The sequence below is a fragment of the Prionailurus bengalensis genome, chromosome C1, assembly GCF_016509475.1.
Source record: "Prionailurus bengalensis isolate Pbe53 chromosome C1, Fcat_Pben_1.1_paternal_pri, whole genome shotgun sequence".
NCBI classification, from domain to species: domain Eukaryota; kingdom Metazoa; phylum Chordata; class Mammalia; order Carnivora; family Felidae; genus Prionailurus; species Prionailurus bengalensis.
In genome coordinates, this window is record NC_057345.1 from 36489079 (window position 1) to 36515968 (window position 26890).

A 26890-nucleotide genomic window follows, 5' to 3' on the forward strand; every position below is an offset into this window, starting at 1 on the left:
TTAAAAAAAAAAAAAGGCAGCTGGGGTTTTGATTGGGTTGTTCTGAACCTGTAGATCAATTAGGAAGAGAACTGACTTCTTAACAATATTGAATGTTTTTACACATGGTATATTTCTCCATTTATGTAGGCCATTATTAATTTCTCTTACCATTAAAAAAATATTTTAAATTTATTTTTAAAATTTATTATTGAAGTATAGTTGCATTAATGTTTTATTAGTTTCAGGTTTAAAACATAGTGACTCAACAATTCTGTACATTAACGCTCACCATAACTGAAGCCACCATCTGTCACCAAACAGCGTTATTATAGTATTAATGATATTCCCTGTGCTATGCTTTTCATCTCCATAACTTACTTATAACTGGAAGTTTGTACCTCTTAATGCCTTTCTCTTAACGGTGTTTTATTATTTAAAAAAAAATTTTTTTTTCAACGTTTATTTATTTTTGGGACAGAGAGAGACAGAGCATGAACGGGGGAGGGGCAGAGAGAGAGGGAGACACAGAATCGGAAACAGGCTCCAGGCTCTGAGCCATCAGCCCAGAGCCTGATGCGGGGCTCGAACTCCCGGACCGCGAGATCGTGACCTGGCTGAAGTCAGACGCTTAACCGACTGCGCCACCCAGGTGCCCCTCTTAACAGTGTTTTATATAGCTCTTACACACCTTTTGACACATTTATCCCTAAGTATTCATGTTTTTATGCAATAAATGCTAGTGTTTTTATTTTCACTTCGTGATTACATAAAGTATAGCTATAAAAATAGCTAGCTATAGCTAGCAAATAGAAATATAATAGATTTTTGTATATTGTCCTTGTATCCTGTAGCCTTGCGAAATTCATATAAGTAATTTTATTATAGATTCTGTCAGATTTTCTAGACAATCACGTTGTCAATGAATAAATACTATTTTATTTCCTTTCTGATCTCACTGGTTACGCATATATACATATATACATAAATGTTAAAAAATGGTTGTTGGATTTTTATCAAGTGCTTTTTCTGTGTCTATTGGGATGATCATATAGTTTTTGTCAGCCTATTATAATGGTGGGTTATATTGATTGATTTTTCCTTATTTTAACTAACTTGTATTCCTGGAATAAATATACTTGGTCATAATGTATTACCCTTTTCATAATTGTTGGATTTGATTTTCTGAAGTTTCATTAGGAATGTATGCATATAGGGGTACCCGGGTGGCTCAGTCAGTTAAGCATCTGACTCTTGATCTCAGCTCAGGCCATGATCTCACACTGGGTTCGAGCCCTGTGTCGGGCTCTGTGCTGGTGGCTCAGAGCCTACTTGGGATTTTCTGTCTCCCTTTCTCTCTACCTCTCCCCCATTTGTGTGCGTACTCTCTGTTAGGGTCAGGCGTAAGGCAGGGTAAAGATAGGAGTCAGAGACTAAAAAATTTTAGCAAAGGCTTTATTTGGGAACTAAGGTCTCAGGCGAGGTTCCGTGACTCAGGGAGAGAGAGAGAGGAGTCAGGGAAGTCGCGCCCAGGTGTGGTGGGGTGGGGTTTTTAAGCTGCTGCGGTTCCAGGTTTAAGTCCGGGTGGGCCTTTTTCTCGTCCGGTAGTGCTGTCACTCGGTGATTGGTTGACCTCCAATTCGTTCTGGCAGGCTACTAGGGGCTTTTAGTTGGGTTGTGCTGGCAAGATAGCCGTCCTCTACTTGGAACCTCTACTGTGGTTCTAAGGACATCCTAACACACTCTCTCTCTCTCTTTCAAAATAAATAAACTTAAAAAAAAAAAAAGAATGGGGGTGCCTGGGTGGTTCAGTCAATTAAGAAAGATTTCCTTAACTGTTTGGTAGAATTTATCAGTAAGATATCGGAGATTGATGTTTTCCTTAATAGAGTCTTTAAATAAACTAAGAATGGAGTCTTTATCCATTCATCCATTGATGGACATTTGGGCTCTTTCCATACTTTGGCTCTTGTTGACAGTCCTGCTATAAACATGGGGGTGCATGTCCCCCTTTGAAACAGCATACCTGTATCCCTTGGATAAATACCTAGTAGTGCAATTGCTGGGTTTGTTATGCCCAGAATTCGTGATCCCCAAAGACCACTAGGGAGCCGAGTCTGATGTAAAACCAAAAGAGCCTTTATTCGCGCTAGCTCGAGCTCAATCCCCTACCTGCACCGAGGCAGCGGTGAGATACCGGGGAGAGAGCGAGTTTCAAAAGGACAAAGGTTTTATTGGGGCTTAGGGGCAGTTGGCAAGGTAATGGCTGTGGCCTCAGCCGATTGGCTGGGGAAGGGTCCGAGTCCTGTTAGGCAGGTGGGGGGGGGGTTACTCAAGGGGAGGAGGTGTGGTCAAGGTGAAGGACACAGAACAAGATGGAGTCGGCCAGCGTGGGCCCGCCCTTTCAGGTTGTAGGGCAGTTCTGTTTTTAATTTTTTGAGGAAACTTCATACTGATTTCCAGAGTGACTGCACCAATTTGCATTCCCACCAGCAGTGCAAAAGAGATCCTCTCTATCCACATCCTCACCAACATCTGTTGTTGCCTGAGTTGTTAATGTTAGCCATTCTGACAGGTGTGAGGTGGTATCTCATTGTGGTTTTGATTTGTATTTCCCTGATGATGAGTGATGTTGAGCATTTTTTCATGTGCCGGTTGGCCATCACATGTCTTCTTTGGAGAAGTGTCTATTCATGTCTTTTGCCCATTTCTTCACTGGATTATTTGTTTTTGGGTGTTGAGTTTGATAAGTTCTTTATAGATTTTGGATACTAACCCTTTATTTGATATGTTGTTTGCAAATATCTTCTCCCATTCTGTTGGTTGCCTTTTAGTTTTGCTGAGTATTTCCTTCATTGTGCAGAAGATTTTTATTTTGAGGAGGCCCCAGTAGTTCATTTTTACTTTTGTTTCCCTTGCCTCCGGAGATGTGTTGAGTAAGAAGTTGCTGCGGCCAAGATCAAAGAGGTTTTTGCCTTTCTCCTTGAGGATTCTGATGGCTTCCTGTCTTAAAATTAGGTCTTTCATCCATTTTGAGTTTATTTTTGTGTATGGTGTAAGAAAGTGGTCCAGATTCATTTTTCTGCATGTTGCTGTCCAGTTTTCCCAGCACCACGTGCTGAAGAGACTGTCTTTATTCCATTGGATATTCTTCCCTGCTTTGTCAAAGATTAGTTGGCCATACATTCGTGGGTCCATTTCTGGGTGCTCTATTCTGTTCCATTGATCTGAGTGTCTGTTTTTGTGCCATCTAAATATTTTAAGTAATCTCTACACCCAATGTGGGACCCTAATTCACAACCCTGAGATCAAGAGTCACATTGCTCCACTTACTAAGCCAGCCAGGTGTCCTGAGAGTGGCTTTACATAATCGTCGCAGAGGTGCTGTGTGGGGAAGTGAGTACAGAAGTGGGAGGCAGACAGAGATTGGCAGAGTAGTCAGCACATAATGGAGTATGGTACTTGGTTTGACATGGTCCTTTGTATAGAGACACATTGACAGCTTCTGCCATCTAGGAGCTTCTGAATACAACCCCCCAGGTGGGAGTTAGACCAGAGAAGTATGGCAGTCTTAGGTCCAAGAACTGTTGTAACTAGTGCAAAGGTAACCATAGTTTTGTTCAAACCTTCTGTCTGTAGGTTAGCAAGTTACAGGGGACATGTGAAAACTAATAAGGGAAAATGGAGTTAATTCCTATACTGTGAGGAAGTTGGGCATGCTTTACAGACTTGGCCCTTGTGTATGGTCTTTTTTAAGGAATGTTGCTATCCTAAGTCCTCACCAAAGAACTTAAGTTTCTCTTAAGCATGCATTTTTCTGGGTTAGCCTTGGATGCAGTGTGCGGAGATATATGTGCAAGAGACTTTTAGACCAGGAGTCCTGTTGCCCTTTGAGAAATGTTTGAGCATTTGGCCATGCCATCTGCACCAAATGAGTTCTTTAAGCTTTTGGAAAGTTGGGGTAACTTGACTAAGCAGATTGGAGCCTGAGGTGTTCCTAGGAGGGCAGGAAATTGACAAGTTGCCTCTGGAACTAGAATGGATGCCTGAGAGACATAGATGGTTACAGGCAACTTGGGAACAAGGAAGAAACCTCTGGACTACCAGACTTTTACAAAGAGAGAATCATTAAACTAATGGTAAGCCTGAAAACATAACTATATGAGTGCTAATTGCTGATACTAGGGGGAGATTTCTTCCCTAAAGGTTGTCACAGTCCTCAGAAACAGACCTCATATAGGCTTTCTTTTCCTTTTCCCACCCACAGGTAACAGTCCTTTGGATAGTCCCCGGAATTTCTCTCCAAATGCACCTGCTCACTTTTCCTTTGTTCCTGCCCGTAGGTAAGTTGATAGAAAACCTCCTCTGTGACAAACATGTGTGGCATTTGCATGAATGTCAGTTAAATGTTGACTTCTTCCTTTGAGGTACTGCCCTTCAAGTGTGTTACCTGGGCAGTCAGCCATCAAAATTCCTTCCCTGCTTTCCTCACCCACGTCATAATCATCTTGTTCACGTTTTGCTTTCTAAAAAGCCCTAGTATTTGCATTTAGTTTGAATGGACAAGTAGGTATAAGAAGTGTGGATTTATTTTTACAATCCTGAACACAAGTCTCTGGTTTCCTGAGGATATGTTCCAAAACATTATACTCTTGACTGAGAGCTATCCTAGTGTGATCAATGAGAAAATGGCCTCTCCTCTCAGAGGGACCCAAGGTTTTACTCTTACTCCTCTTACTCAGCTAATTCTGAGGAGCTGAAAGGATCTTTCCTGGGGGATAAAGAGATTACAGAGTCTTCACTTACCCTCTCATGAATTTAGAAAGATTTGTTGCATTAAAAGGCCATGCTTATATTCCTCCTGGCATTTCACCCTCTGGATGTGATACAAACTTATTCCTGGAAGTGGTAGCAATCCTGACAGCCCAGCCCATTGTCAGGGCCTCTTGAGAAGTACTGAGCTGATTGAGATGAGTTCATCCAAACTACATACCATGGTTCCATATAAAATGGAAAAAGCCTTACTTTTCAAAAATTTTTCTAAAATTCTTTCTTGGCAGAGTTCATGTTCTCTGGTTTTATTTTTTATTTTTAAAAGTATTTTTGGTTAGAATCAGCATTTGGCATTAAGTCCTCCAGAAAAATCATGGCTCCAGATTTGGAACCTTTAGTGGACACAGAATGATATTTGCAGCTTGAGGCCAGAGCAGTTTCTTTTTTTTTTTTTTCTTCAACGTTTTTATTTATTTTTGGGACAGAGAGAGACAGAGCATGAACGGGGGAGGGGCAGAGAGAGAGGGAGACACAGAATCGGAAACAGGCTCCAGGCTCTGAGCTGATGGCTCAGAGCCCGACGCGGGGCTCGAACTCACGGACCGCGAGATCGTGACCTGGCTGAAGTCGGACGCTTAACCGACTGCGCCACCCAGGCGCTCCGAGGCCAGAGCAGTTTCTATACTTAGACTCCTTTTTAAAAAGAGATAATAGAAAAAGAGCACATTCTTCGAAACAGCATTAACTCACCATTCAAATGAGGACCGAGAAGAAATCCACCCCTTTCCTCTCCATGATTCTCTATAGCTGAAAAGGACATGGATAGGTTGGGAAAAATGGATAGCTGACTTGGGTGCTCCTCCTGACCCAGTTGCCTTATTCAAAACAAATATCTAAGTTTGTCCTATGGACAGATCTCTCCTACCTTGTGTAACTTAAAATTAGTTACCCAGGCATCTATTTAGGAGCATTTCCAGTATAGTAATATGCTGGATTGATGCATTTGTTTTCCTAGTCCAGCTGGAAAGTGTTTCTTACCCCAGACTTCCTATCTTGTGTGTGAACTGTAGCCTCAGATTACATCTGTGCTGAGACAGCAAGATCTGTGACCAATCTCTTTAAGTGGTATTGAGTCATTTCTCGTTCATTCAGTAAGTATTTACTGAGCATCCAGTATCCCCAGGCACTATGCTGGGTAACTAGTTATATAGTGGTAACAAAATAACCATAAAAAACAAACAAAAAAACCCACACCATAGTGCCTACTTTCTTGAAACTTAGTAGACTTAATAGAGTCTGTGCACCTGTTGTTCCCTTTGCAAGGAATGCTGTTTTCTCAGATCTTCACTTTGTTAACTCTTTCTTGTCTTTCATTTCTCATCTTAAATGTCAATTTATCAAGGAAGCCTTCACTAACCATGCAATATAAAGGAGCCCACTCATTTTCCATCATATCATCTAGTTTATTTTCAAACAAGTACTTTTCAATACCTGGTATTTTCTTATGTGCTTGTTTTCTATCTCTTCTCAACCAGAATAAAAGTATCTTTAATTGAGATGCCTTAATATGTTGAAAGCTGTGTCTCCTGGTGTATAATAAGTACTCACTCAGCTCTTATTGTTTGAATGAGTGATGGGGAAGAATAATGAACAAGCAAACATTTATAAACTGTGATAAGCAACATGAGAGGAAAGAACATGATGCTGCATGAAAGCATAGGAAGGGAATGGGGCTGAAGATATATACGGGGTGGTCATGTAAGGCCTTTCTGAAGGGGTCTGACTTTCAAAGTAAGACCTGAAGGATAAGAAGGAGCCTGCATGTTGAAAGTGAGAACATGGGTGTAGACCATTTTAGGCAGAAGGAATAACATGTTCCATTGGTGCCCTTGACTCTGCTTCATTATCTGGGCTTTAGGAGTAGGATCAGCTAGGGGATTTCTGGGCCTGGTATTACCACTGAGATCCAAATAGTTCTGTGCTGGGTGGCATAAAGTTTGAGTCATGTGCATGGAACATGGAACTCTGGGCTATCCCCATAATAGGACATAGTAGGAAAAGCAGCTAGGTTTTGGTAGGGGTGGAGAAGGGGACTTCAACCCTGCAAACAGGGTACTCAGAAATTGTTTTTGCTAGGTTGCTAAGGTCTGACTTGAGCCTTGTAGGACCACATGGGTTTGCAATATCACACAAAACACAGATTTGATGAAATGCTAAGGATAGGTCTATCAATCCTACAATTTCACTTCAAACTTCCACACATTCCTAAACAAAGTTTGCCCCTGCCAAGCATGACCCAGTGCCAGGGGTCAAACAGATCAATCTCTCTGGTTCCATATGATTCTCATTATAATATATGTCTTTTCACTACAGCCATGGCCACAGAGCAGACAGGTAATAGTGGACTTGATGGGGAGAGGGACTGGGGAACTGCTATGCATGGCCAGACAATATGGTTTTTGATGTTGTGCTTGGTGAGAACTGGTTGTGATGAGTCTTTCTGACTGTGGGTATGAACATTTGGCCTTTCATATCTAGCACAGAGGCCCTAAGGGAACCCCCTGCTGGAACCAAGGCTCAGAGCCCATACACTTAGGGGCAAGAATTGCTGAATAATTCCAAGTTTCTGAGCCTAGGAACAAGTCACCCTCATTCCCACAAATTTCCTCAGTCACCGAATGAGATGACTAGGCAGAGGAGATGGAGGCATCCTGTAGTGGCATTTCTTTCTGACTGTGGTAGCCCTTGCTCTTCAGATTACAGAAAATGGCTGCCCTGCAGTTTGTTTGCATTTCTATCTAAAGAAGGAAAAACGATCTGTGAAAAAGTCTATTTGACAAGGGTTTGGGAAATTCCTCGCTGAATTAGACTAATACTGTCTTTGGTGAGCTCTGTTTTCCTGGAACTGACTTGCTTTCTTGTGTAGAGCTCTTGGGACCCAACAAAGAGGTCAGAGAGAACATCATGTTAGGCAGCCTCCTGGACATTTCTTTGCCTCAGAGACTAGGTTCCAGCAGAACTAGCTGCCTGGGTGGCATGAAGTTTGAATCAGGTGCATGTGGCATGGAACCCTGGACTGTCCCCTTGCAGAATATAGTAGGAAAAGCTGCTGAGTATTGGTGGGGGTGGAGAGGAATGCTTCAAAAGGGAAAGACCTGGCAAGATTGAGTCCTCTTTTTTCTCCTTTCTCTCCCTGCTTCTCCCCACTCCCCTTAACTGTGAAGTCTGGACTAAATCACCCAAATTCCTGGACCTTAGTGTTTTCTCAAAGATTGAGGGTATTTAACTTCTAAACGTCTTCCATTGCTAATGTTCTAAGGTTCTGTGGGAGCAGAAAAGAAATTTTCTCCATCTTCACCCAGACTAGGCTATCCCCCCAGGCTTCATAAGAAAAAACACTTGTTGAACAGCACATCCCATAGTCCAGGAAAGAATCACTTGTCCATGTAATAAAAGCTTCAAACCAGATACCTGCTTGCTCTTTCTCCTCCACAGCAAAGCAGATAAGTGGTTCTCTGTGATGAGAGCTTTGAGGTGCATCCTCTCAAGAGCAGCAGGAAGCCCACTCCAAAATCTTATACACAGCCAAGGTTGTGCCACCTCACTCTTCTTTCATGAGGTTACTGTCACTCTTTACAAACATTCTCAAAGACTGGTTTTATAGGCCCTAATGGATCTTAAGTAACCTTGGACTGTTTGCCAATGATTAATTCATACTCAGACACAGATGGTGATCCACTTCTTCCTCATCAACCCAGTGGCCTGGGAAGACCAAAGAGCCTTTCACATGGAGTCCTCGGAAAAAGGAATAGCTGCATTTCAGTGGCAGTTCTCTCCTTGTGGTGATGCCTTTAGCTGGAGCCCTCTGTCATTGCTTCTCTAAAAGTAAATAGGTTGAGAGTATAAAGATTTTTATTTCAGAACCGCAGTATTATATACCAGATGTTCTTATTCAAAGTCACAGACTTCTTTTTAGTCAGAGATGTTTGTCTTTGCAGTGGAAAACACACAACCATAGGCCCCATGTGGGAGAGAGACATGAAGGCATGTACTAGACCGAGCAGTACTGTGTAGAGACCAAGAAGAGCCTACCAGTGAACCAGCTGCCCAAAAAATGCTAATGGAAAGACAGGCAGGTCCAGGGCTCAGGGTGGGGTCCTGTGGAAACTGCCTAATATTCTTAATCTTACATAGGACTGATGGACGGCGCTGGTCTTTGGCCTCTTTGCCCTCTTCAGGCTATGGAACCAACACTCCTAGCTCTACTGTCTCAGTAAGTAGCCAAATCTGTGGCTCTACCTCCATCACCCCAAGGAAGTACTTCCCTACAGATTATTGCTGCCTGTCCTTAAAGTGTGCTGCAAAGTGATTCTCAGTTTTCCCACCAAAGCCAAACTCAGGTTGTTTGGGATGAGGCTCAGTGGGGCAGTGGTGGCCCTTAACAGCTATAGCCAAATCCATTAAACACCTTTGGAAAGAACTAACCAGCATGCTCTCTGGGCATCAATTTTTCCTAGTTGAGTTAGAGGAGGGCTTGAGGATGGACTTTTGCTTTGCCAGACATGGGGGATCCTAAGCAAGAATCTTCCCCCAACTTATTTCTAGACCTGCAACCAAGAGCAGATAGACCCTCCCATGTCCCAAAGGCCTGGTGGACCATCCTTCTCCTCTTTCACCTTTTCCTTTCAAAAAGAAAGGAAGGATGATATTTTATATTGAAGTTTGATATATATCAGCAAAAAAAGCTAAGCCTGTCTCTAAAACTTCTAGTTATATTTCTTTTAGAGAAGGTTTAGCCTAAAACACAACAGATGTCATAATTGCTGCTGTGCACAATTGACGGTAAAATGAGTCTTCCTCATTGAGCAAGTTTTAATTGAAGCCAGGATGACAAGGTTGGCAAACTTTTTCTGTTAAGAGCCAAATAGTATTATAGGCTTTGCAGGCTGGATTGGGCAGTAGGCTGGATGACCCATTCCCCATGTCTTCCGCCATTCTTCAGGTCTTCCTAGGCAGTTTTGACATTCATGAATACCAAGCAGGTAAAAGGAGTATCATTTCCTCCCTTGACCTAGATGTTTCTCATAAATTAATCCAAAGATCTCACTGGTCTTTTAGCAGCAGTTAAGCTTTAGATCTCTGCCTGGTAAATATCCCTTTCCCTATAACCCTTTACTCAGATGATGATTTTTTAACCTAAGGCAAGATAAAGATACATATGACATATACCTGTTCAATAAATTTTAATAGACTCAACCCATGGCTGCAGCTTATTTTATTGGGATACTTTAAAAAACCAATTTTACTTCATCTTAGTGGCAGTTGGGTGAAGATACTTTTTGCGATTTCTATCCAAACTATTTCCAAAAATGTGGCCAAGACAGAGCCCTGTGGAGACCTCCCACTAGCTATTTACAGCTTCATGTGATAGCATTCCATGACAGAAGCCTATGCCGGTAGCTCAAAAAAAGTTCTGATTTTTCACTTGGTGTTGAGGCTTACTTGTGGCAACAATTTCCTCAGTGTGGTGCTGCAGCTTTGACTCTAAATGGATTTAGATATTTGAACCCCAGATTCTTCATCAGTTGGTGAACGGAAACTGAGCCAATGGTGTTAGATCTGCCTGCTCCCTTGTCAGGAAAGGGGGACTTCACTGATTCTGGTGCTTCATAGGGCTGTCACAGCAGTTGCTGCATCTGGTGGGATTCCTGTCGTAGCACGGCTCGCTCCCTCAAAGGTCTGTTATGGTTGGCAGTGGGCTCTTGTCTGGAATCTCAGTCATTGGGCCATGTTTGGAATTCTTAATTGTTTTCGAGTCAGCTCCTAGTATCTTGGCTTCCTCAGGACTAAAGGCTCTGAAGGAGTAGAGAGGGGAATCCTACACAGTGGAGACTAAAAGGAACAAAGCAAAGAAGGCCTGATTTTGGTTACCTTTGGGTTCACATTGACTGGGAAGTTCTCTCTGTTCCTGGACTGCACTTAGACATGCCTATAATGCTGTTTTTTAATGTTTTTCCCTTTAGTCATCATGTTCCTCACAGGAAAAGCTTCACCAGTTGCCCTTCCAGCCTACAGCTGATGAGCTGCACTTTTTGACGAAACATTTCAGCACAGAGAGTGTACCAGATGAGGAGGGACGGCAGTCCCCAGCCATGCGGCCCCGTTCTCGCAGCCTCAGGTAAGGAGTCCTCTCTGCCTGCTACCCCAGTACCAATGGAACTCAGCCTGTTTCCACAGCATAGGAATTGGCAGATGTTCTATAAAGGGCAAGATAGTAAATAATTTAGGCTTTGTAGGCCATACAGTTCCTGTGGCAACTAGTTAACCCTACTGTTGTAGTGCGAAAGCACCCACAGACATTCTGTAAACTTTATTTACAAAAACAGGCAGCAGGCCAGATTTGGTCTGTGGGCCATAGTTTGCCAACCCCTGGCACAGCACCTTGGCACAGCTCAAATGAGTTATGTCCAGTGACACTCAAGCATATCTGATGATGCTGTCGAGTGGTCCCTCTCTTTTTCCCTTTGAAAGTAGTTAGCCATAGAGGGCTGCCTGGGTGACTCAGTTGGTTAAGCATCCAACTTCAGCTCAGGTCATGATCTCGTGGTTCATGAATTTGAGCCCCGTGTCAGCCTCTGTGCTAACAGCTCAGAGCCTGGAGCCTGTTTCAGATTCTGTGTCTCCTCATTCTCTGCCCCTCCCCCGTTCGTGCTCTGTCTCTCCCTTTCTCAGAAATAGTAAACATTAAAAAAAGTAGTTAGCAGTAGAAATATACTTTAAGCTCCATTCAGTAAGAGGAGAGTAATAGTATGATCTGTTCTGATATTTACCTGGCTGCAGAACCCACCGTCCCAGGGTATATGAACTAGGCCAGCTACAAAAGTTGCTGCTGAAGACACTTGTGGCTGACTTAGGGAAGAAGCCAATTTCAGAAGCAGAATTAAATGCCCATCTGAATCTAACTCATTTCCCTGATTCAGCTGGGCTCATCAAACCATACAAACCGTAGCAGCTGATTTGTCTGTGAATCCTTAGACTAATTCACTCTTTTCTTTGGCATTAGCTGATAAAATTGCACCATAATTCGAGATTAAGGAAGAGGGTGGAAATTAAAATGGGCATGACTTTAATGACTGAGTTCAGCTTTCCAGAGCCCCTGGGAAATAATAAATTGGTTAATATGTTCGGGGTAGGGACCCAGAGGAGCATGGCCTCCCAGGAAGAATCGCCTCAGGTAATGTTGCTACTATGAGTATTGGGGAATGGGCCGAGCCAGACCATAAAGACTGGTTTGAGTTTATAGACTGATGAAGATGATCACTAGACTGTAGTGTAGAGGATGAGAAACACAAATGAGTGGTTGTGGAGTGTGGATCCCAGTGCCTTTCTTTGTCTCACTCAGAGGAACACCCAAATCTTGGTGTTCTCCGTAATCCACAGGGTAAAGGGTACATCTTAGGCCATTTGAGATTGAGGGGACCACAGTATCTCAGGGAAATCCCTGCTATATTACTCTTTAAAAAAAAATTTTTTTTTAACGTTTATTTATTTTTGAGAGACAGAGTGTGAGCAGGGGAGGGGCAGAGAGAGAGGGAGACACAGAGTCTGAAGCAGGCTCCAGGCTCTGAGCTGTACACACAGAGCCCATTGCAGTTCTCGAACTCACAAACCCTGAGATCATGACCTGAGTTGAAGTCAGACGCTTAACCAGCTGAGCCACCCAAGTGCCCCATTGCTGTATTATTCTTAAAATACTTGGTAATGTATACTGATACAGCAGGCAGACCATGGCCCCACACCAGGGAGGAAAGGCAAAGAGGAACGGTTCTGAACCTAGCTCAGTTGGGGTCACATGTCAGGGGCACCAAAATGGGCAGGACCTAAATATCCATTTGTGTGGCTCAAACTTTGAAATCCTTTAAGAAGATGTAACCACACGTGGGTCAAAGGAGAACGTATAGAGGACCCAGGCTTATAACACACTATAAGCTGGATTGGCCTCATTTATCCCCCAGGTCAGAGCCCAAGTTAGCCTCATTGGCTCCAGCATGTTTGGAAAAAGATACAGGTATACACTGTCTTCCTTTGGCTGTTTTGGTGGTGGTTTGATTTGATTTGATTCCTAGAACATGCTGGGGTATACTCAATCTACTGGCCAAAGCAAAGAAGACCCAGAGAGTCCTGTTCTGGGGGAGGTCATCCTAGGAAGACCAGGTAGTCTCAGGAGTAGTCTCCTCCTTTCTAGGCCTTTTCAGGCACTGGCAAAGGTCTTTGTGAAAGCTAGGCTTCTTGCAGGAAAGTAGCCTAGTTCCAGATGGCAGCATTTTGAGCTAAACAAGGTATGCTGGGAGCTTCAGGAAAAAGGAAGACCCTAGAAGTCAGTAGTCATTAAGGTGGGAGTGTGTGGGTGCTGCAGACAGTGGGAGGGAACTCTGCAGACATTGTGGGAGTGGGACTCTGGGAATGGTCATCTTTCTTCTTGATAGTTCCATGGCACTGAAGTAACACAGTTGTTTCTTTCTTATTTAGTCCTGGACGGTCCCCAGTTTCCTTTGACAGTGAAATAATAATGATGAATCATGTGTACAAAGAAAGATTTCCCAAGGTAAGGATTCTGAGGAGGGCTGCCCCTGTGGGAAGACTGAGGGTGAGGGGATGGAATGCTCTCTCCATAGGTAATCAAGAAGAGCAGAAAGGTCCCTGGCAGGAGGAGGATACAAACACAAGGCTTCCAGACTGCTGGAGAAGAGGCAGGCAGCAGAGGACTATGAGTCTGGGGCTCATGCTTGCAGGGCCTATATTTCTTCACTCCCTGGAGAGGTATCTAGAGAGAAATGTTAGAAAGATGTTCTGCTATATGTTAGTGAGGAAGGGAAGAACTGGGGACCCTGTTTCTAACCATGCACATCAGGTCTGTAAGTCAGGGTCCCCATAGAATGGAATTAGCTATCAGAGAGCACGTTCCTTTGATGCAGATTTCTTAAGCAGAGCCTCATTACTAGGCCCATAGTGTGCACAGGAGACAGGTGTGCTGGACTGGCAGGAAGTTGGCCAGAGGGAGCAGGAAAGTGGGAGACAGAGTGTTCAAGCAGGAAAATGCTGAAGGAGGAAGGCAGATTACTCTCCTGGGATAGTGGAGAAGTAGGTTCCACAGCTCTATGGTTTGGCTGGAAACCACCAAGTGTATGGAACGAAGGCCTTTGTTTCCCTTTTTGCACAGCACGCCTATACATTCTGACCTGGTCTTCTCGTGCCAGGCCCTATTCCTGCAGAACACAGCCAGCTCTGTCTGAACCAGGGACTGACTCAGCCTCCCTGTCCATGACAGCAAGGAGCATGGAGTCCTCAAGCCTCTATCTTCATCCTCTGTCCAGACTTCCCTGGGTCTGTTCATCTGTGTATAGGATCTGCAGTGTGCAGTTGGTTTCCTACTCTTTTGAGAGTGTCCTTTTTCTAGACTCCAGTATAGTCTTCTGGACACACATGGGTGGCCTAGGGAAATGATATGACACCCTGTACTTTCCCTCCTGACATACACAGTGAAGCATAGCAGTTAGGAAGGACACACTTTCTGGAACCAGACTGAATGGGTTTAAATCTGCTTCTACCATTTACTAGCTATATGACCCCGGACAGATTATTTAACTTCTCTGAGCTTGATTTGCCTCATCTGTAATTTGGGATAATAAGAGTATTGATCTCATAGAGAGTTTATGAAAGTTAATGGACATTAAGCTTTTCTAACTGTGCCCAGGACATAATAAGCACTCAGTGTGAGCTATTGTTTCTTTGTTGCCCAGTGCCCTGTGGTCTGTGCTTTCTATGCCTTGGAGCAGGCATTAGAGAGTAAGAGTGAGGAAGATAGGCAGAATGAACAGCTAGGAAATCTTTTTTTTTTTTTTTTAATGTTTATTTATTGTTGAGACAGAGACAGAGTGCAAGTGGGGGAGGGGCAGAGAGAGAGGGAGACACAGAATCTGAAACAGGCTCCAGGCTCTGAGCTGTCAGCACAGAGCCTGATGCAGGGCCCAAACCCACGAACTGTGAGATCATGACCTGAGCTGAAGTCGGACGCTTAACCAACTGAGCCACCCAGGAGCCCCTAGGAAATCATTTTTTTATGCTTGATCCTTACAAAGAAATTTGGGAGTGTGTAGTGTTTAAAATGCATCTCCTCCTGCTTAAATGTTAGATGCTATATTATCATTTTAACATTGCATATTTGTTTCGCATGGATGTCTCCAAGTCATTCATGTAAAGACGAACTGTTAGAAAAAATATGTTAAGATTCCTTTCCTTCTGTTTCCTCTCTCTCTCCACATACTGTGTGTGTGTGTGTGTGTGTGTGTGTGTGTGTGTTTGTACTTAGATGTGTGTTTATATACATAGTTCTGGGTAGTTTTTCCATAAGCACTTTTACTACATAACTAATTGGCCATTGGGCAATTTTGTTGTAAAGGATAAGGTCGCAAAAAATAAATGAGGGGCATTCATTGAAAAGAACATAATGAAACACAAAAAACAAATCATAAAATTAAAAGGCTATTTGCAAACAAAATACACAAAATATTTGTATACATTCAAAATGTGTAGTGTAAATTAATTGCAATACAGCACAAATAACTGATTTTATTTTGTTGATTGTACGTAAGCATTTGTCTTCAAAGTCTTTTGGTCATAGTATTATACATTTTGTTTTTGCTTGTTGATTCATCTCCTTGTTTGGCATCACACTTTTTCTTTTTTGACCAAAATTTCATCCTTCATTAAGAGAAGTATCAGTTTCTCTAAATACTTGGGTACATATTTATAACTGAGTTCTGTATTGTTGTGAAAGCCTTCCACACTGTTTGTTCTTAGCATGTTGTCACATGTCGGTTTAGAGATGTTCCAAAGTTCTATGGGAAATGTGGGTTCAAAACTCGGTGCCACTGTATAGACCATTATGAAGGCTAAGGTTTATATGATACAAAATGGGAATACTGCATTATTGGAGAAATGAAACCAAACTGTCAACCAGTTATTTTTTTCATACAGCAAAATTGCCTTATGGCCAATTAATTATACAGTAAAAATGTGGCAAAAATGCTTATGATGAAAATACCAGACACACATATATCCACCTAAACACACACTGGAAATCAGAAATTGCCATCTGGTGGCAAAGGAAAGATTAGGCCACATCCTAGATTGGCAGCTATGAACTTGTTAACTGGTGTGTATTTCTCATTTGACGTGACTGTGCAGTTAGGTCCCCCAGAGGCTTCTGAGCTAAACTTTTGTTCTGCTCTGTTGAAGGTCTGGGTCCGTGAGGAGGCAGGTTCACACCTTCAGTAAACACTCTCTGAGCATCTGCTTAGTTGAGTTGAGTCCTAAGGTCAAGTAAGAGGATCCTGAAATAAATCAAATTCTCTCTGACTTATAATTTCCAGTCTAGAGAAATGTTTAGGAGCTAGCAGTGCCTATACACAAGGAGGTCTAGTGGCAGCATGGAGGAAGGGAAACCCTATTTGCCTGGAGGAATCAAAGACTTCCCAGAGGAGAGGCAGGTGATGTGTGAACTGAGATTAGAGGAGTGACCTGCCAGTCAGGCTTGGCAGGTGAAAAAGCTACATACAGGGAACAGCATGAACAGGCATGAAGCAGCATGCTAAAGGGGGAGAGCAGCAAACACTTCCAGGTCCTCAGAGCAAAAGAGCACATCTTCCAAGAAGTGGGGGGAGATAGGCAAGGTCACGTGAGAGAGGGCCTTGACTGTAATGTTTTGACTTGACCTGACGGTGATCTTTTCATATGTCCAGTTGTCAGGTTCCCAAATGCAACATCAGGAAACCAGGATCACAGAGCTTATCCTCAGGTTATTACCAGGTCCTTCAGGCTGAGCTCCCAAGTGAGCTGGAACTAGAAGCGAAATGTCACTTTTCCTGCTTTTATTTGCAGGCCACTGCACAAATGGAAGAGCGTCTTGCAGAATTCATTTCCTCCAACACTCCAGACAGTGTGTTGCCCTTGGCAGATGGAACCTTGAGCTTTATTCATCATCAGGTGATTGAGATGGCCCGAGACTGCCTGGATAAATCTCGGAGTCGTCTCATTACATCACACTACTTCTATGAGCTTCAAGAGAATTTAGAGAAACTTCTGCAAGATGTGAGTGTCCTTGTGCTGGAATTCTGGTAAATTCTCTGTGAGGTAGTGGATTATTAATTCCAAGCTAAGATTAAGGCTAAGATTTTGTTTCCAGTCTTCTCAGCCAGCTTGCCCCCACCTCCTTACTCATGTGCAGAGTCCACCCCCGAGTGTGGTTGCTGATGGACTTTGGTTCCTACTCAGTCCCCTGCATTGCTAAGAGAAGCCTGTGTGGTGTGAGAAGAACTTGGTTCTGGGGGGTTTTTCTTTTTCTGATTCTGATTCCTCTGCCTGAGGCTCCAACATTGGTAGTGTTTATAAATACCCAAAGCAGATGAACATAAAGGAAACAAAAGTAATATAAAAACAGGGAGGGGGACAAAACATAAGAGACTCTTTTTTTTTTTTTTTTTCTGAAATTTATTGACAAATTGGTTTCCATACAACACCCAGTGCTCATCCCAAAAGGTGCCCTCCTCAATACCCATCACCCACCCTCTCCTCCCTCCCACCCCCCATCAACCCTCAGTTTGTTCTCAGTTTTTAACAGTATCTTATGCTTTGGCTCTCTCCCATTCTAACCTCTTTTTTTTTTTTTCCTTCCCCTCCCCCATGGGTTCCTGTTAAGTTTCTCAGGATCCACATAAGAGTGAGACCATATGGTATCTGTCTTTCTCTGTATGGCTTATTTCACTTAGCATCACACTCTCCAGTTCCATCCACGTTGCTACAAAAGGCCATATTTCATTTTTTCTCATTGCCACGTAATATTCCATTGTGTATATAAACCACAATTTCTTTATCCATTCATCAGTTGATGGACATTTAGGCTCTTTCCATAATTTGGCTATTGTTGAGAGTGCTATGAACATTGGGGTACAAGTGGCCCTATGCATCAGTGCTCCTGTATCCCTTGGATAAATTCCTAGCAGTGCTATTGCTGGGTCATAGGGTAGGTCTATTTTTAATTTTCTGAGGAACCTCCACACTGCTTTCCAGAGCGGCTGTACCAATTTGCATTCCCACCAACAGTGCAAGAGGGTTCCCGTTTCTCCACATCCTCTCCAGCATCTATAGTCTCCTGATTTGTTCATTTTGGCCACTCTGACTGGCGTGAGGTGATACCTGAGTGTGGTTTTGATTTGTATTTCCCTGATAAGGAGCGACGCTGAACATCTTTTCATGTGCCTGTTGGCCATCCGGATGTCTTCTTTAGAGAAGTGTCTATTCATGTTTTCTGCCCATTTCTTCACTGGGTTATTTGTTTTTCGGGTGTGGAGTTTGGTGAGCTCTTTATAGATTTTGGATACTAGCCCTTTGTCCGATATGTCATTTGCAAATATCTTTTCCCATTCCGTTGGTTGCCTTTTAGTTTTGTTGGTTGTTTCCTTTGCTGTGCAGAAGCTTTTTATCTTCATAAGGTCCCAGTAATTCACTTTTGCTTTTAATTCCCTTGCCTTTGGGGATGTGTCGAGTAAGAGATTGCTACGGCTGAGGTCAGAGAGGTCTTTTCCTGCTTTCTCCTCTAAGGTTTTGATGGTTTCCTGTCTCACATTTAGGTCCTTTATCCATTTTGAGTTTATTTTTGTGAATGGTGTGAGAAAGTGGTCTAGTTTCAATCTTCTGCATGTTGCTGTCCAGTTCTCCCAGCACCATTTGTTAAAGAGGCTGTCTTTTTTCCATTGGATGTTCTTTCCTGCTTTGTCAAAGATGAGTTGGCCATACGTTTGTGGGTCTAGTTCTGGGGTTTCTATTCTATTCCATTGGTCTATGTGTCTGTTTTGGTGCCAATACCATGCTGTCTTGATGATGACAGCTTTGTAGTAGAGGCTAAAGTCTGGGATTGTGATGCCTCCTGCTTTGGTCTTCTTCTTCAAAATTCCTTTGGCTATTCGGGGCCTTTTGTGGTTCCATATGAATTTTAGGATTGCTTGTTCTAGTTTCGAGAAGAATGCTGGTGCAATTTTGATTGGGATTGCATTGAATGTGTAGATAGCTTTGGGTAGTATTGACATTTTGACAATATTTATTTTTCCAATCCATGAGCAGGGAATGTCTTTCCATTTCTTTAAATCTTCTTCAATTTCCTTCAGAAGCTTTCTATAGTTTTCAGCATACAGATCCTTTACATCTTTGGTTAGATTTATTCCTAGGTATTTTATGCTTCTTGGTGCAATTGTGAATGGGATCAGTTTCTTTATTTGTCTTTCTGTTGCTTCATTGTTAGTGTATAAGAATGCAACTGATTTCTGTACATTGATTTTGTAGCCTGCAACTTTGCTGAATTCCTGTATCAGTTCTAGCAGACTTTTGGTGGAGTCTATCGGATTTTCCATGTATAATATCATGTCATCTGCAAAAAGCGAAAGCTTGACTTCATCTTTGCCAATTTTGATGCCTTTGATTTCCTTTTGTTGTCTGATTGCTGATGCTAGAACTTCCAGCACTATGTTAAACAGCAGCGGTGAGAGTGGGCATCCTTGTCGTGTTCCTGATCTCAGGGAAAAAGCTTTCAGTTTTTCCCCGTTGAGGATGATGTTAGCTGTGGGCTTTTCATAAATGGCTTTTATGATCTTTAAGTATGTTCCTTCTATCCCGACTTTCTCAAGGGTTTTTATTAAGAAAGGGTGCTGGATTTTGTCGAAGGCCTTTTCTGCATCGATTGACAGGATCATATGGTTCTTCTCTCTTTTTTTGTTAATGTGATGTATCACGTTGATTGATTTGCGGATGTTGAACCAGCCCTGCATCCCAGGAATGAATCCTACTTGATCATGGTGAATAATTCTTTTTATATGCCGTTGAATTCGATTTGCTAGTATCTTATTGAGAATTTTTGCATCCATATTCATCAGGGATATTGGCCTGTAGTTCTCTTTTTTTACTGGGTCTCTGTCTGGTTTAGGAATCAAAGTAATACTGGCTTCATAGAATGAGTCTGGAAGTTTTCCTTCCCTTTCTATTTCTTGGAATAGCTTGAGAAGGATAGGTATTATCTCTGCTTTAAACGTCTGGTAGAACTCCCCTGGGAAGCCATCTGGTCCTGGACTCTTATTTGTTGGGAGATTTTTGATAACCGATTCAATTTCTTCGCTGGTTATGGGTCTGTTCAAGCTTTCTATTTCCTCCTGATTGAGTTTTGGAAGCGTGTGGGTGTTCAGGAATTCGTCCATTTCTTCCAGGTTGTCCAATTTGTTGGCATATAAGTTTTCATAGTATTCCCTGATAATTGTTTGTATCTCTGAGGGATTGGTTGTAATAATTCCATTTTCATTCATGATTTTATCTATTTGGGTCATCTCCCTTTTCTTTTTGAGAAGCCTGGCTAGAGGTTTGTCAATTTTGTTTATTTTTTCAAAAAACCAACTCTTGGTTTCGTTGATCTGCTCTACAGTTTTTTTAGTTTCTATATTGTTTATTTCTGCTCTGATCTTTATTATTTCTCTTCTTCTGCTGGGCTTAGGCTGCCTTTGCTGTTCTGCTTCTAGTTCCTTTAGGTGTGCTGTTAGATTTTGTATTTGGGATTTTTCTTGTTTCTTGAGATAGGCCTGGATTGCAATGTATTTTCCTCTCAGGACTGCCTTTGCTGCGTCCCAAAGCGTTTGGATTGTTGTATTTTCATTTTCGTTTGTTTCCATATATTTTTTAATTTCTTCTCTAATTGCCTGGTTGACCCACTCATTCGTTAGTAGGGTGTTCTTTAACCTCCATGCTTTTGGAGGTTTTCCAGACTTTTTCCTGTGGTTGATTTCAAGCTTCATGGCATTGTGGTCTGAAAGTAAGCATGGTATAATTTCAATTCTTGTAAACTTATGAAGGGCTGTTTTGTGACCCAGTATATGATCTATCTTGGAGAATGTTCCATGTGCACTCGAGAAGAAAGTATATTCTGTTGCTTTGGGATGCAGAGTTCTAAATATATCTGTCAAGTCCATCTCATCCAATGTCTCATTCAGGGCCCTTGTTTCTTTATTGACCGTGTGTCTAGTTGATCTGTCCATTTCTGTAAGTGGTGTATTAAAGTCCCCTGCAATTACCACATTCTTATCAATAAGGTTGCTTATGTTTATGAGTAATTGTTTTATATATTTGGGGGCTCCGGTATTCGGTGCATAGACATTGATAATTGTTAGCTCTTCCTGATGGATAGACCCTGTAACTATTATATAATGGCCTTCTTCATCTCTTGTTACAGCCTTTAATTTAAAGTCTAGTTTGTCTGATATAAGTATGGCTACTCCAGCTTTCTTTTGGCTTCCAGTCGCATGATAAATAGTTCTCCATCCCCTCACTCTCAATCTAAAGGTGTCCTCAGGTCTAAAATGAGTCTCTTGTAGACAGCAAATAGATGGGTCTTGTTTTTTTATCCATTCTGATACCCTATGTCTTTTGGTTGGCGCATTTAATCCATTTACATTCAGTGTTATTATAGAAAGATACGGGTTTAGAGTCATTGTGATGTCTGTATGTTTTATGCTTATAGTGATGTCTCTGGGACTTTGTCTCACAGGGTCCCCCTTAGGATCTCTTGTAGGGCTGGTTTAGTGGTGACAGATTCCTTCAGTTTTTGTTTGTTTGGGAAGACCTTTATCTCTCCTTCTATTCTAAATGACAGACTTGCTGGATAAAGGATTCTTGGCTGCATATTTTTTCTGTCTAGCACCCTGAAAATCTCTTGCCAATTCTTTCTGGCCTGCCAAGTTTCAAAAGAGAGATCAGTCACGAGTCTTATAGGTCTCCCTTTATATGTGAGGGCACGTTTACCCCTTGCTGCTTTCAGAATTTTCTCTTTATCCTTGTATTTTGCCAGTTTCACTATGATATGTCGTGCAGAAGATCGATTCAAGTTACGTCTGAAGGGAGTTCTCTGTGCCTCTTGGATTTCAATGCCTTTTTCCTTCCCCAGTTCAGGGAAGTTCTCAGCTATGATTTCTTCAAGTACCCCTTCAGCACCTTTCCCTCTCTCTTCCTCCTCTGGGATCCCAATTATGCGTATATTATTTCTTTTTAGTGTATCACTTAATTCTCTAATTTTCCCCTCATACTCCTGGATTTTTTTATCTCTCTTTTTCTCAGCTTCCTCTTTTTCCATAACTTTATCTTCTAGTTCACCTATTCTCTCCTCTGCCTCTTCAAGCCGAGCTGTGGTGGTTTCCATTTTGTTATGCATTTCGTTTAAAGCGTTTTTCAGCTCCTCGTGACTGTTCCTTAGTCCCTTGATCTCTGTAGCAAGAGATTCTCTGCTGTCCTGTATACTGTTTTCAAGCCCAGCGATTAATTTTATGACTATTATTCTAAATTCACTTTCTGTTATATTATTTAAATCCTTTTTGATCAGCTCATTAGCTGTTGTTATTTCCTGGAGATTCTTCTGAGGGGAGTTCTTCCGCTTGGTCATTTTGGATAGTCCCTGGCGTGGTGAGGACCCGCAGGGCACTTCCCCTGTGCTGTGGTGTATACCTGGAGTTGGTGGGCGGGGCCGCAGTCAGACCTGATGTCTGCCCCCAGCCCACCGCTGGGGCCACAGTCAGACTGGTGTGTGCCTTCTCTTCCCCTCTCCTAGGGGCGGGATTCACTGTGGGGTGGTGTGGCTCGTCTGGGCTACTTGCACCCTGCCAGGCTTGTGATGCTGGGGATCTGGCGTATTAGCTGGGGTGGGTAGGCAAGGTGCTCGGGGGCAGGAGGGGCAGGCTTAGCTCGCTTCTCCTTAGGTGATCCACTTCAGGAGGGGCCCTGTGGCAGCGGGAGGGAGTCAGATCCGCTGCCGGAGGTTTGGCTCCGCCAAAGCGCAGAGTTGGGTGTTTGCGGAGCGAGCAAGTTCCCTGGCAGGAACCGGTTCCCTTTGGGATTTCGGCTGGGGGATGGGCGGGGGAAATGGCGCTGGCGAGCGCCTTTGTTCCCCACCAAACTGAGCTCTGTTGTCAGGGGGCTCAGCAGCTCTCCCTCCCTTTGTCCTCCAGCCTTCCCGCTTTCCGAGCAGAGCTGTTAATTTCTGACCTCCCAGACGCTAAGTCGCGCTTGCTGTCGGAACACAGTCCGCCCGGCCCCTCCGCTTTTGCAAGCCCGACTCGGGGGCTCTGCTTGGCCGGCGAGCCGCCCCTCCGCCCCGGCTCCCTCCCGCCAGTCCGTGGAGCGCGCACCGCCTCGCCGCCCTTCCTACCCTCTTCCGTGGGCCTCTCGTCTGCGTTTGGCTCCGGCCACTCTGTTCTGCTAATCCTCTGGCGGTTTTCTGGGTTATTTAGGCAGGTGTAGATGGAATCTAAGTGATCAGCAGGACGTGCGGTGAGCCCAGCGTCCTCCTAAGCCGCCATCTTGCCGCCCAAAAGCGAGACTCTTAAATATGGAGAAAAAACAGAGGGTTGCTGGAGGGGTTGTGGGAGGGGGGATGGGCTAAATGGGTAAGGAACATTAAGGAATCTACTCCTGAAATCATTGTTGCACTATATGCTAACCAATTTGGATGTAAATTTTAAAAAATAAAAAAAGTTAAAAAAAAAAATACTGAAAGCCTAAAAGTGGCCCCAGCGGCTGTGGTGGGTTTTCTTCTAGTAGAAATACTGGTATAAGCAGAGCCTTCAGACTGGTTCTGCTCAGCCAAGGGGAAACAGGCTGGGGCTTGTACTATGGGTTTATCTATTCGCTGACATTCTGTTTACATGGTGAGAACTTTGTTAGTAGGGATTTAGGTATTTAGAGACCCGATCCTCCCCAGTGTGAAAAGTCTTCTCTAGGAGGCTAGAGATAAAATAACCCAGAGATGGTCAAGACCAGAGTGTCCAGTGAGTTCTTAACTACTGCTTCATGCTCCAGAGTTTGCTTTCCTGTTGGTCTCTACAAATAGGTGGTCGGATGCCTGCCCACTCAAATGACAGTTGCCCCATACTACACCATTAGTACAGTTTAACGGGAAGGACATGTACCTCTTTGTGTACTAGAGTATTTCCTAGTCCAGGCCCCTATTACTTCTAGACCTATGACCTTGCTCTGGGGTAGTACCAACTGAGCTGAGAACCCAGGGCTAATGATCAAACAGGACTTCAGTGTGTTGGTCTAGAAATTAGGAACAGGGAGTTTATTTTTTTTAATTAGGAAACACTTGAATCTAGAGACAGATGATTAAAAATGACCATGATTATTACTGTCAAATATTGGAAGATTTCTCATATATAATAGGTAGCAGATTGTTTTCCATTCTCTAAAAGGCCTGTTAACCCAGTGGGCAAGTGTTACAGTGAGAAAAGTTTTGATTTAATAGATGAAAAATTACTTCCTTCTACAAAAAAATTTTTTTTTTATTTCAAGAATAATACTTAAATTCAGACATTGTAGAAATTTGATTTTAGGCAACTAAATTCTCATGCATATCCCTGACAGCTCTTTGTTTCTGTTCAAGAATAACTTTCCAACAGTGGATAGGAATCTGGGATTGTGGCATCAGGCAAAGGATCAAGGTAGAGTGACTTCCCAGGTTGTTTGTATATCTAAGATTGATCTCCAAAAATGCTAAAGTCAGAGCCTTGCCCAAAACCTTCAGGTGTTTTCCCAAACTCCTGTCCCCCTGGGAGTAGGTTGTTTGGTGCAGCAAGAACACTGAATATGGAGTCAGTGCATTCATCTGCTCCCTAATTTGCTAGGTCCTGGGAATTCAGAAAAAAAGTTTGTTCCAGGTTCCAGCTCAAGGAATTTGCTGTTAAGTGGGATTACAGACCCATCAACAAGTAAAAAGAACAGCTGTCATTTATTGAAGTGTACTGTGTGCCAGACACTACACTGAGTACGTGAATTATCTCACTTTTGTGTGTTATAGTAATTGTGAATTGGTGAGCACTAAATATTAGAGGTCAGTTCTGAGCATGGAGGAAGATATGCTGACTCTGCGTGGAGAGTTCAGGAAAAGTTGAGTCTTGACAAGTAGGTAGGAGTTCACTAGGGAAAAATTTTTTGTTGTTATTTTTTTCCTTTTTTTTTTCTCCTGTGAAAGTTATTGTTTCCACATTAAAAAAATTTTTGAGGGGAATTATTTTCTTTTTTAACCACGTAATGGTGGGAGTAGGACACCATCATAAGTCGTTAACATGTGAATTTTGAATAAATAAAAGCTACAAGTTATATACAAACATCTTAGGCAATAATATTTACAAACCTGTGTAAACAAAACAAATGTAAACAGTAAATGCATCATGAGAGTCATCAAAAGATACACAGGAACAACCACTTAGGGTCAGTCTGCCCACCAGCAGCTGGCACCAGCCAGCCCCAGGAATCAGGCCACTCTGAGAGGTGTAAAGGAACTTGGGACATTCCAGGAATTGCAGATAAAGTAGTTTGGCATGACTAGGTGAAGGATGCCTGCAGGGAAAATTAGGAAGGGATGGGCAAAGGCTGAAGTGTCTGTGAGGAGCTTAGGTTTTATCATAAAGGCAGTGGGAAAATTATTAATGGTTGTAATTTGGAAAATGGCATGGTAAAATTTATATTTAAAATAATAAACATAACTGTTATTGAAGAGCACTTAATGCATACTAGATACTGCATTATCTCATTTAATTTATCTAATTTAATCTTCATAGCAACACTGTAGGTAAGGTACTACTATTCTGTAAGTCTACAGGTGAGGAAACCAAAGCTTTAAAGAAGCTAGGTTAGCCCAAGGTAACTCATTTCTTTAAAAAAAAAAAAAAAAAAAAAAAAAATTTTAAGTTTATTTTTGACAGAGAGAGGGAGCGTGAGGTAGGGAGGTACAGAGAGAGAGGGAGACACAGAATCCGAAGCAGGCTGCAGTCTCCAAGCTGTCAGTACAGAGCCTGACGTGGGGCTTGAACTTATGAACCGTGAGATCATGACCTGGGCCAAAGTCGGACACTTAACCGACTGAGCCACCCAGGCGCCCCAAAGGTAACTCATTTCTTAAGTAACAGAGCTAGAACCCAAACCCAGGTTTGTCTTATTCCAGAGCCTAAGATCATATTTTCAAACACTTAATCAACAAACATTGGCATCTGCTCTGTAAGAGGCACTATGCTAGTCTTAGCATGTAAAGGAAGAACAAAAGACATAGTGTCTCTGTTCATAAGGCTCTACAGTGTAGCCATAGAAACAGATAACTAATTGTAAAACAACATGTGGGGGGCACCTGGGTAGCTCAGTCAGTTGAATGTCTGACACTCAGGACATGATCCCCAGGGTCATGGGATTGAACCCCAAGTCAGGCTCCATGCATGGATTTAAAATTCTCTCTCTCTCCCTCTCTCCTTCCCTCTCTCCCTCTCTTTGTGCCCATCTCCCTCTCTCTCCTGCTCTCTCTCTCTCAAATAAAAAACAAACATGTGGCACCATGGCATGTAAGCAAACAAAACATAGAAGAGGGAGCAGTTAGTTCCTGTTCTTATGTGTTTGGGTGGGGTGGGAGGTACAGGCAGAGGATCTCAGTGAGGGTTCACAAAGTGGCTATTTGGGTTAAGTCTTAAAAGAATAAACAAGATTTCACGTAGTGCCCAGCCTCTCTCTTCATTTCATAGCCAGTTTTTTTTTGTAATGGTCTTTATTTGCTAGTTTTCTTTACTAACAACCCATTCAGTCTAACAACCTGCTCAGTCTTCTGCCTTCTACTTTCCCTTCCCACCATTCCACAACACTGTTTCAGGCTAAAGTCAACAAGCAACCAGCTTGCCACCAAGCAACCAGTTGCCGAAGAGATCCTATGGCCTCTTTCCGTCCTCCTCCTTCTTCACAACTCTGCAGAGCTCTACAGTGTGAATCTGTCTCCTGGACTTTTCCCCCACTTGGGGTCATGGCACTGTTCTCTCCAGTCTTGCAGTCTTGCTGCCCTTTCACAAATTCCTTTTTTGCCCATCTCTTAAATGCTTTTCATTTGGCTTTAGGGGGCGCCTGACTGGCTCAGTCGAAAGAGCATGTAACTCTTGATCTTGGGGTCATGAGTTCAGGCCCCATGTTAGGTGTAGAAATTATTGGGGGAAAAAAAAAACCCTTTAAAAATACATAAAATAAA

The 26890-nt window shown here is 42.8% G+C and overlaps 1 protein-coding gene across 11 annotated transcripts in view; it reads left to right on the forward strand.

Annotated features, from left to right (window-relative positions):
- MAST2 (microtubule associated serine/threonine kinase 2) overlaps nt 1-26890 on the forward strand; it is a 225701-nt gene that overhangs the window by 181593 nt on the left and 17218 nt on the right. For 7 of the 11 annotated variants that reach the window (XM_043574854.1, XM_043574845.1, XM_043574843.1 and 4 more), the window contains 6 exons: nt 4247-4322; nt 7126-7146; nt 8947-9025; nt 10776-10930; nt 13282-13357; nt 16693-16902. In XM_043574854.1, the coding sequence (XP_043430789.1) occupies nt 4247-4322; nt 7126-7146; nt 8947-9025; nt 10776-10930; nt 13282-13357; nt 16693-16902 (617 nt within the window). The remainder of the gene's footprint in view (nt 1-4246; nt 4323-7125; nt 7147-8946; nt 9026-10775; nt 10931-13281; nt 13358-16692; nt 16903-26890) is intronic. The other 4 variants (XM_043574848.1, XM_043574846.1, XM_043574844.1 and 1 more) reach the window with 1 other exon arrangement.